The sequence below is a fragment of the Lichenostomus cassidix genome, chromosome 7, assembly GCF_008360975.1.
Source record: "Lichenostomus cassidix isolate B80296 chromosome 7, HeHo_3.0, whole genome shotgun sequence".
Taxonomy (NCBI): domain Eukaryota; kingdom Metazoa; phylum Chordata; class Aves; order Passeriformes; family Meliphagidae; genus Lichenostomus; species Lichenostomus cassidix.
This window is the reverse complement of record NC_139488.1, coordinates 3,205,932-3,216,559: the sequence shown is the minus strand read 5'-3', so window position 1 is coordinate 3,216,559 and position 10,628 is coordinate 3,205,932. Positions and strand designations below refer to the sequence as shown.

General features: G+C 50.7%; 1 protein-coding gene across 1 annotated transcript; it reads left to right on the top strand.

Moving 5' to 3' along the window:
* The first annotated feature begins 3,617 nt into the window (after positions 1–3,617).
* Positions 3,618–8,976, top strand: ACKR3 (atypical chemokine receptor 3). The gene is made up of 2 exons (XM_085065808.1): positions 3,618–3,692; positions 7,369–8,976. Exon 2 carries the CDS (start codon positions 7,396–7,398, stop codon positions 8,488–8,490), a length of 1,095 nt encoding a protein of 364 aa, XP_084921934.1. The 5' UTR covers positions 3,618–3,692; positions 7,369–7,395; the 3' UTR covers positions 8,491–8,976.
* Positions 8,977–10,628: the final 1,652 nt, after the last annotated feature.

Sequence of the window (10,628 nt, the reverse complement as noted above, 5' to 3'; positions counted from 1 at the left end):
TGATTTGAGTAAGCAGGGCTGAGTGTCAGCTTCCATCTGCCTCCCAGCTGGAAAGGGAAGCCTTAAGAGAAAGGCAGGGTGCTTTCAGCCCGTGTTCCCAAAGTCAACAGGGACTGGGAGAAATTCAGGATTTTTCTCTCCCCCATCCTCATTAGTAAAAAGTTGTGCTTTTGGAGGAAAGAAAGAACATACTGCTGTAGTTCAGGCAGTTAAACAAAATACAAATGCAAACCAAAGCAGTTAAATAATGATCTGGCTTTCAGTGCTGCATTTTGGCCAGCTCTGACATGTTGCCACAGAGTCTTCCATAGCAGGGTGAAAACTGCAGAGCTTTGCTTTCCTAAATCATAAAATAGTTTGGATTGGAAAGGATCTTAAAATCCATCTTGTTCCAGCCCCTGCCATGGGCAGGGATACCTTCCACTATCCCAGGTTGTTCCAACCTCTGTCCAACCTGGCCTTGGACACTTCCAGGGATCCAGGGGCAGCCACAGCTTCTCTGGGCACCCTGTGCCAGGGCCTCACCACCCTCATAGGGAAGGATTTCTTCCCAATATCCCATCTAACCCCACCCCCTGGCAGTGGGGAGACATTCCCATTTATCCAAAGTCCCTCTCCAGCTCTCTTGGAGCCCCTTCAGGCACTGGAAGGTGCTCTAAGGTCTCCCCAGAACATTCTGTTTTCCAGGCTGAACAACCCCAGTTCTCCCAGCCTGTCTCGTTTCAGTGAGTGATGGATCTCCTGGACAGCTGCATCTCCAAGGAGCTGCTGGCCACAGGACTATCTGCAATCACAACTCTTGGATCACTTGCTTGGATTGGTAGCAAATACCAATTAATCATGGCAAGCACACAGTATCTCGACCTCCTGCTGATCCTATCTGAGGTTCCCAGCTCTGCTTGCTCTGTTCTAGGGAGGAGGTTTTGTATCGTGCAGATTTTTAATGCCTGAACACCAAGCAAAATCTAGTTTTTAGAACAGAAAGGGAATTGGCCCTGGCTCTCCTGTAAGGAATGTGCTCCCTATAAAAAGGTACCTGAAGGGAGGAGCCTGGAGAGGGCAGCAAGGGCTCTGCCCTTGGCAAAGTGCAGGAGAGGGGAGGCTGCCTGTGACTCCTGGACATCCAGCAGCTTTATGGTTCCAGGTGCTGGCTGGTATTTTTGGAGAGCTGTGGAAGACTTTGCACTTTTTGGTATTATTTTCTGGCACACCAAGTAAGGAAAAAGCCTCTCCACTTGCTTTTTTGGACAAGTGACTGGTGTGCCACTAGAGTGCCTTTATTTTTGGTTGGTTGTTTTTCCCTAGGATTTTCAGAGCCTGATTTAGCCAAGTGCCTCAGTCCCTGCTTATTTTTAAACCTAATCCTGTTGCTGTCTGACATCACCATGCTTCAATCACACCAACATCCGTGGGCTTGGGTGAGCACTTGGAATTCAAGCAGATGCTGAAACACTTTGCTCACTGACAGCTGTGGAGGTCCTCATCCAGGGAGAGCAGGGGTCAGGAAGGGAGATGAGGCACCTTACATCCCACCCTTTCCATCCATGGGATGCTGGGAGACTCATCCCTCCGTTCTTCTTGTTTCCTGGCACCCAAACCAGAAAGGACCTTAAAGCTCATCCCATTCCACCCCCTGCCATGGACAGGGACCTTCTACTATCCCAGGCTGCTCCAAGCCCTGTCCAGCCTGGCCTTGAACACTTCCAGGGATCCAGGGGAAGCCACAGCTTCTCTGTACCAGGGCCTCCCCAGCCTCACAGGGAAGATGTTTTTCCTAATACCCCATCTAAACCTACTAGCTTTCAGTTTGAAGCCACTTCCCCTTGTCCTGTTAAATACCTGTGGATATAGGATTATGGTTATTGGGAAACAAAATACATGCTTTCTGGATAGGTTCAAGGGCTAAAATTTAGCCCTGTGTCTTACAAAAAGCCATGGTTAAAAGGTGACAGCTAAGCTGCATGTCCTGGTTGGGCAGTGCCTCAGCAATGCTGAGGTGATTTAGGAGCTGGAGGTCGGTGTGGGCTCCGGGGGAGGGTTTGGGGCCAAGCTTTTGGGGTCACCTGGTGTTTTGGGAGCAGCCTGGTGGATGTGCCTCACATCCCTGGGAGCTGTCAGCGCTGCTGGCAGGGCTCAGCAGGTGGATAGCCATCTAATCCCAGCGTTCTCCCTGGGACAGGCAGCCTGACTGACCCCCCTGTCCCTCACCTTCCTCCCCGGTGCTCAGCAGCCATGCAAGGAAGAGGATTTTCAGTTTGAGTGACTCCTTGGCTTCTTGTCGCTTTTCCCTGGCATTAGTTTTCCTTGCCCTTGGGGAGGGAGCAGAGGTGAGGATCTGCTTTATTGTGTCAGGGAAAAAACAAATCAGAACAGAAAACAACTACAGACATGCTTTTTAATTTTTTTTTTCCTCTTATGTCTGCTTTCCTCCCTCTTTCCCCATGATTTCTTGCCACTTTTTCATCTTTTTTCTCTCTCCATTTCTTCTATTTTTCTTCCTCCCTTTCCCCCCCTTTTCTTTCATCATCTTTTCCTCTCCCCTTTTTTCTTCTGTATTTTTTCTCTTTTTTCCTCTTTCTCTTTTCTGTCATTTTTTCTCTTTTCCCTCTTTTTTCACTTTTTCTCTTTTCCCTTTTTCTTTTTCCACCTTTTCTTTTCCCTCCTTTCCTTCTTTTCCTCCTTTTCTCCATTTTCCCTCTTTTTCTGTTTTCGCTTCTCTGCTTTCCTCTTTTCCCTTTTTTCTCTTCTTTTTCTCTCCTTGTTTCCCCTGTTTACTCTTCTTTGATTTTTCCATTTTCCTCCTTTTCTTTCATTTTCTCTTTTTTCTTTCTCTCTTTCTCTTTTTCCATTTCCCTCTTCGTCTTTTTTCTTTTTCCTTCTTTTTCCTCTTTTTCTCTTTTTGTCTCCTCCCCCCCTTTTTCTATTTTCCTCTTTTACTTATTTTTTCTTTTTTCCTTCTTTTCCCTCTTTTTTATTTTTCCTTCTTCCCCCCTTTTTTCCCTGCTTTTTCTCTTTTCCCTCTCTTTTTCTCTCCTTCCTCTTTTTCTCTACTTTTCCCTCTATTTTCCTCTTCCTACTTTTTCCTCGTTTTTCCTCCTTTTTCTCTTTTTGTCTTTTCCTTCTTTTCCTATTTTCCTTTTTCTTTTTCCGAATTTTTCCTTTTCTGCTTTTTCTCTTTTCCCTCTCTTTTTCCCTCATCTTCTTCATCTCTTTTTCTCTTTTTTCCTCCCTCCGTTTCTCTTTTTATCTCCTCTTCTTTTCCTCTCCCTTTTTCCTCACTTTTTCTATTTCTTTCTTTTTTATTTTTCTTTTTTTTCCCTCCTCTTTGCCCCGCTTTCCCCTCTCTCCTTCTCCTCCCTTTGCTCCCCTCCTCATCTCTCCCCACCCCGCTATCCCCCGCTCTCCACCCCGTGTCCCGCACCCTCACTCCGTTCGCGGAGCTCCGCCGGGGCTGGGCTCAACCCATTCGGAGCCGCTCCGTGCCTGTGCCGGGACCTCTCCGGGGCTTGGCCGAACCGCTGTGGGGCCTCTGCGGGGCCGGGCTGAGGCGATTCGGGGCCGGTGCGGGGCGGTGGCGGTGCTGGTGCTGGCGGTGCCGCCCCCGGGAGGCGGGCTCCCCTCACGGCCCATATAAGGCGGCGGCGGTGAGGCCGCGCTCAGTCGCTCGGGCAGCGCTGCCGACAGGCCCTGAGGTAAGGGCGGCACCGCGGCACCTCCGGGGGGCACAGCGCGGCTGGCCCGCTCCTTCTGAGAGCCCACAGCCTCCCCCGCCCGCCTCGCGTCCCGCCGGGCTCCTCTCCTCGCCCCCACCTGGTTTTCCTGTGGCGGGAGGGTGTGGGGGACCTTGGAGCGGCCCCGCTCCCTGTGGGTGTCCCTGCATGCCCAGGTGCGATCCCCGGCTCTATTCCTTCCCCTGCGGATGTTGTTTGCTTCTTCAGCTCGGAGCTGCGGGAGAGTTTAAATGTGCCGGGCTCGGGCTCGCCAAGCCCCTTGCGGGCATGGGTGTCCTCTGGCGGTGGTCACCTCCCCGCGCTGGAGAGCCTGGCAGAGGTGGAGGTGCGCGGGTGACATCCCGCCCGGCGATCCTGACTTGTCCTGGCATGGCTCGTTTCTTCCTCATTTCGGGAAGGGCAAAGCCCGGCTTGCCCGCAGCCCTGGGCGGTCGGGAGGCAGGTCTGAGTGCAGGCAGGAGCAGGCTGGGGGATGCTCTGGGAAGCTCCCCAGGTTTTTGGGGTTTGGACACTGCCTTGCCGTGCTGGGCTGGGCTGCCCTGCTAGGCAGGTTACTTGTGCCTGTTCACTTTGTCACAGCCTGCAGCGGGTGCAATCCTGCGGGATACATCAGCTCTGGGTGTCTGGAGCAGGATTTTGGGTGCATCTCCTTTCCTTCGTGTCCTAACTCCTGTAAACTAGCAGCGACTGGACACAGCACATGTGCCTGCCAGGTGAAGGGGTGATGGCCTGCAAGAGCTTTGCGGTGTTGGGGACACAGACTACAGTCCCAGCTTCCTTCACGAGTTTTTCAGATGCTGCGCTGTCTGCAGAGAGCGCTGAAGGTATTTTTTAGGAGCACAGAGTGGCTTTACTGAGTTTGTCTGGTGGGTTCCCCCAGTACCTCCCAGCTAATCTGGGTGGGAGTCGGAGCTCAGGTTACAGCGGCTAATCCCAGACTACAGGCCGGCTGTAGGGCTGTAATCTGTGAGCACAGCCCTCCTCCCCGGCAGGACCCGGAGCCTGGGAGGCCGGCTCGGTTTCGGATTTTTATTGCCGCGCTGGGAATGCGAAAGGCACAGGCAGATGGATGCACGTGTGTGCAGCAGCCCTGCTCTCGGAGTGCAGGCAGGCTGGGATTCGGGCTGAGCATCCCTCGTGCTCCCTCCCTAACATCCCCGGGGCGGCTCTGAGCCAGCAGCTGCGATTGTGGTGGCCGTGGTGTCGCCAGCAGTGGTGTGACTCGCAGCTTCAAGGGCTCTCTGCTGCCCTGTTGCTGCCTCTCTGTCGGAATCTGACACCCCGCAGCCAGGTCTGAGTTTCTTCTGCATGAGGTATGTGCTGGAGGCTTGGTGGTGGTGGGTGGTCACAGTCCTGCCCTGAACTGGGGTCTTGAGATGTGGAATGAGCCTGTTGCCCTTGTTTTAGACCAAGTACCTTTCCAGAAGAAGCCCAGGCCCACCCGTGCTACCTCTGTGGGGTGTCAGGGAGTAGCCTCCTGCTCTGCTCCCCTTGCTGCCCCAAATACCAGCAGGAGCTGGTGGCCTGTGCCATGGGGCTGGAAGTTTTGTGGCTTTTAGGGAGTTTGCTTCAGTTGCTGCAGGGTTTTGAGGTACAGGGACTTGGGGATGGTGCTGCTTCTCCCTGTGTGTGAGAGGCTTGGAAAGTGTGCTGGGGATGCCCTGGGTGAGGTCTGGCAGGAGCCCCATCCTTCTGTCCCACTCGCAGCCCTGGGGTGAAGTGAACATCCAGGGGATGCATCCATTCCTGCTGCCTGCAGCACCAGGGTGGTAGTGGCAGCTTAAGGGGGACCTGTGTCTCTCAGGGGATGATCAGCCCCTCTGCCCTGCATAGACCAGGGTTAAATCACTCGCTGCTTGCCTGAGGTGAACACAGGATCGGCTGTCCCAGGACAGAGAGCTGCCACGGTCTCAGCTCCCTCTTTAGCCAGTGTTTAGCAAAATCTGTGCTTAATTTGGTTTGAATCTCAGCTCCGTCTTTCATCAGGCCAGCGAGATGAAAGCCATAGGCCAGTTCTCCTCACGGGGCCAATTTGGGCCTGTTTGTGGAGAGATTTGATCTCCCCTGAATGTGTGCACAGCCCCCCCTCATTGTTAGTGCCACCAGCTTCCCCTCTGCCGGGACAATAGTGCCTTGAGTCCTCTCGGGTAATCTCCCCCCTTATCTCCCTTCTCTTCCGTAGCCTCTGTCCCTGACAGGCAGGAGGGTGGGAGATTTGGGAAGAGCCAATTACACAGATGGAGAAGGAGAGGTGCTGTGGCATCCCTTTTTGAGGAGAGGGGGTGAGGAGAGGATATTCAACACGTCTGAGCTCTTCCCTGCTTGCCCTCCCCTCCATGCTCCTGGAAACCCCACCAAGAGATCCTATGGTGGGGTCAAGGATATTCTGAGATCCCCTGTTGCTCTCTGGTCACTTGGCCACACTGGCATTGCCCCAGGCTGGTCCTTCTCCTTCTGGGGCTGTGTCATGGGGAAGAGCAAGGTGACCATTGTTCAGGATGCTGGAAGTGTCTGTGGGTGGGCTGGCTGACCTGATGGTCCAGCTGAAGTGAAGCATTGAGGGAATGTGGATCCATCCTTGGAAACCCACCTCTCTAGCTTTATTTTGGTGTGTCCCAGGCTGGATCCTGCGCTCCAAAACTGGCCTGGCTGAAGCATGGTGGTCACAGGGCTGTGGCTGTGAGTGGTACTGTGGGTCCTGCGAGGGTCCCAGGGAGGGGCACAACATTTTTATGTCTCCCCAAAAGCACAAGGGCAATTAGCAGCCCTACTTTGGGTTTTTTGTGAGCCAAGAAGGTCTGATGGGGAAGTTAATGAGTTGCTTTGTCCACTGCTTGCAGGTAGAAGAAAGCACTGAAGAGGCTGCAAAAGTAGATGTAGCAAAGCAAAAGGGTGGGAAGGAGGCAGTTGTGGAGGCAACTGTGGTGGGGGAGTGTTTTCAAATCAAAGCACTCTTCTAAAAAGAAAAGTTAAGCTCAGCAGATCTACTCAGCAGTCAAGCCCCGAGTTTTTTTTCTTTTCTCAATAATTGTTAAAGGCAGGGGATACTTTGTAAAATAGAATTCGAGGGAAGTGGGGGAGGGAGGATGGAGCAGAAGTGAATTTTAAGTTTGGGTAGGGGTACAAAGCCCCTTAATTCCCCATTTCTACTTAATGCAGCTGTAGCTGGGCTTGACAAGATGCTGACCAGAGCCTGTGGTAAATGTTTTACGGTACCCTGTATCAGCCAGATCAATTCTACTGCGCTTGAGGGAGTGCAGATAAAATGGCTTAAAGATTCCCCTGCTGAAAGCGATAGGATCATCATTTATGCTGGAGGAGACAGATTCAGTCGCCTGACATTTATTTGGCCACGGTGTACTTTGCAGATTTCACACCCGGGGACGATAGCCAACCTGATGATGTCAGATGTGAGCTAGAAGAGAAGGAAAAATCACACAAAAAGCTGGTGCTGCTTCTTTTTTGTCAAGCACATGAGTTTTGCTAAGTCTTGGTTGTTTTACTCCATAGAGCTCTTTATAATGGAAGGTGCCTGGCAAGAGCAAGATGTTACTAAAGCGGCGCGTCCTGGTATGACATGGCAGCAGAAATAGCTCCATAATTGACGTCATTTCTCTCAATCCTGCTTTGCCTTTAGGTCACTTGAACTCCAATCTGAGCGACCATGAGCGCGCTCGACTTGACTTCCATCCTGGATTTCCTGGAGACAGCCAACTTGACGGAGATCAACTGGACATGCAACAACGGCGAGTGCATCACGGTGGATGCAACAACATGCCCCGGCACACTCAACAAGAGCGCCCTGCTCTACACCCTGTCCTTCTTCTACATCTTCATCTTCGTCATAGGCCTGGTGGCCAACTCGGTGGTGGTGTGGGTCAACCTCCAGGCCAAAATGACTGGCTATGAAACCCACCTGTACATCTTCAACCTGGCCATCGCCGACCTGTGCGTCGTGATCACCCTTCCCGTGTGGGTCGTCTCCCTCATCCAGCACAACCAGTGGCACATGGGGGAAATCACGTGCAAGATAACTCACCTGATATTTTCCATCAACTTGTACAGCAGCATCTTCTTCCTGGCGTGCATGAGCGTGGACCGCTACCTCTCGGTTGCCTATTTCACCAACTCCAGCAGCCGCAAGAAGAAGATCATCCGCCGCTGCATCTGCATCCTGGTGTGGCTCCTGGCCTTCTGCGCCTCCCTCCCGGACACCTATTACCTCAAGACGATCTCTTCCAACAACGAGACCTATTGCAGGCCCATTTACCCTGAAGAGAGCTTCAAGGAGTGGCTGATTGGCATGGAGCTCATCTCTGTGGTGCTTGGCTTCCTCATCCCCTTTCCCATCATCGCTGTGTTTTATTTCCTCCTCGCCAAGAGCATCTCTGCCTCCAGCGACCAGGAGCGGAAGAGCAACGGGAAGATCATCTTCTCCTACGTCGTGGTGTTCCTGGTGTGCTGGCTGCCCTACCATGTGGCTGTCCTGCTGGACATCTTCTACAGCCTTCATTTCATCCCCTTCAGCTGCCAGATGGAGAACTTCCTCTACGCCACCCTCCACATCACTCAGTGTTTCTCCCTAGTCCACTGCTGCATCAACCCCATCCTGTACAGCTTCATTAACCGCAACTACAGATACGAGCTCATGAAAGCCTTTATTTTCAAGTACTCTGCCAAAACTGGCCTCACTAAACTCATTGACGCCTCCAGAGTGTCAGAAGCAGAATACTCAGCTCTGGAGCAAAATGCCAAATGACTGCAACCCCAGAAAGAAACCTCCTTGACTCTCTGACCTGATGTGGTTTTTTTTGTGTGTTACGGTTTGTTGTTTTTTGGTTTTGGTTTTTTTTTTTTTTTTACCCCTTCCTTTCAATGTGCTTGTTACGAACGGGGCATGAATTCCAGCCTACAAAAGAGAGAGGACAAAGTGTAATTTAAGTGTAGGATCAGTTGCAAAGTGGAAGTGGTACCAAAATGAAAACCTTTTCTCCTCCTAGCCCAGTGTGGACTCCTCAACAACGCTATGCAAATGGAAATGACTTCCTAGCAGACAAAGCCATTGTGTACCATAGATAACATGGATAAGCTTCTCCTTCCACATCTTGATTCCCTCTTGTCTCCTTGTATATGTTTATATATATAGTGTGTTGTATTTAAAATCTCGAGACTTTATTTTCTGCCTCTTGGTGTACCTTATACAAGTGTATTTGAAAGTTAAATATATTTTTATCATGTATTTGAAGTATATTGCTGATGAGTGTATCCAGAGTGCTGTAGTCTGAGTGTTAGGTCGCCGTTTGGTTCCCAGAGGATGCTGATAAATAGGATGGAAATGATCTCTTGGGAGCATCCTCCCTGGCTGGCACACTTTATGGACCATGGCTTTATGTGGTGTCACACCCACATGCTGGAGCATGAAATGTATGTAGTGTAATATAGCTGCCATTATGTTAAAATTAACAGTATTGTCAGAGTCCTTAACTCCTACATCCCTGCTTCACCAGGCTGTATCCTCCTGCACAGAGTGAGTGATCTTACTGCTGAGAGTTGTCTCTATTTGTAAGTTATTTTTGTAAAATAAAGATCTGGGGAAAAAAAATATCTGTGCCTACCAGTGGTTTGACTTGCCAGCCTTCTCCTCAGGAAAAAAAAAAAGAAGCCAAAAAGAAGGAATCTCAAGGCCACCCTCTGTCCTTTGGTGCAGGAGCAGACAGGTCAGTCAGAGTTTCCCTGATGTTTGTTGGGCAGAAAGAACCAGTACAGGAATGGGAGATGGCACTGGAGCGTGGTGAGCAGGGAAGGGGTGGGAGTAGTGGGGTCATGCTGCTGGGTGAGGTAAAACTGATGGATTTATAAGGTAAAAGCTGTTAGGAATGATGCAAAGCTGTGTTTGTAGCTTAGAAATAAACATGAGGAGGGAAAATACGGAAGTGTGCAGATGGAGCGGATATTTGGACTAATCCAGGTTCAGCCCTCTGTGGTTTTTGCTGGCGATGGGACTGGGGGGTTAGCGATCCTGACAGCACTAAATCCCTTTTTATCTCTTCTTTGTTATGGTTTGCAGTGGATTTGCAATGCCATAGTGTCCGTGTGGGGCAGGATCCAGGCGCTGTGGGATGCATGAAGTGGAGCTTTAAGCCAGCAAAGGACTTGAATTGTGGTCGTCTTCACCTCAGGACAAGGTATTTAATGTCCCATCACTGATGTCTTCCAGCCGTGTTTGCAGCTCCAGCACAGTGCTACACTTAAATGCCTGTTCAATCCAAGCATGTCATCATCCCTCTGCCATCCAAACAATTTGGGAATGACTTTATTTTGTTTGTTTCTACATGTTCCGTTACTACATCCTCAGAGGTCATCCTGTAAAAACAGATGTTAAGTCTGCCATCCCCTCCTTGCACTGGTGTTGCTAAAGAAACACCAGTTCATCCTCAAATGAGGGGAAATCCCAAAAGAAAAAGGATTTCTGGTTGCAGAGAAGCTGTCCGGATATACAGGCATAGCTTTTTGTGCTGATGCTTCTTGTACACGATGGATATTTTGAGCTTCCTGTAAACCTCGAGGTGCTGCTGAACTGCAAGGAAAGTGCTCCCTCATGCTGACACTTGAAATTGGTTAATGCTGAGAAATTAATTCCCTGCTTTAGCTGGACACTGCTTCCCTTCCCTCAGCATCCCTGTGTGCAGCTGTCTCCTCACCAAAGGTGCTGAGTATGGCTCTGGCATCCCACCCTCATCCACCTGCAGGGTGTTGCTCATTTTAGAACAGCAGAACTGATTCAGTTCAGGTTCCTTCTCTGGCAGTTCGTTCTTTTCACATGGTTCTGTAGCTTTGCACTAGCAGAAACTCACAGTTTTTTTTTTTTTTCTCTCTGCAGTTCAGTATTCACAGAGC

What these genes read in the sequence shown, in the direction of transcription:
- ACKR3 (XM_085065808.1), top strand. Translation starts at nt 7,396, where the DNA reads ATGAGCGCGCTCGACTTGACTTCCATCCTGGATTTCCTGGAGACAGCC.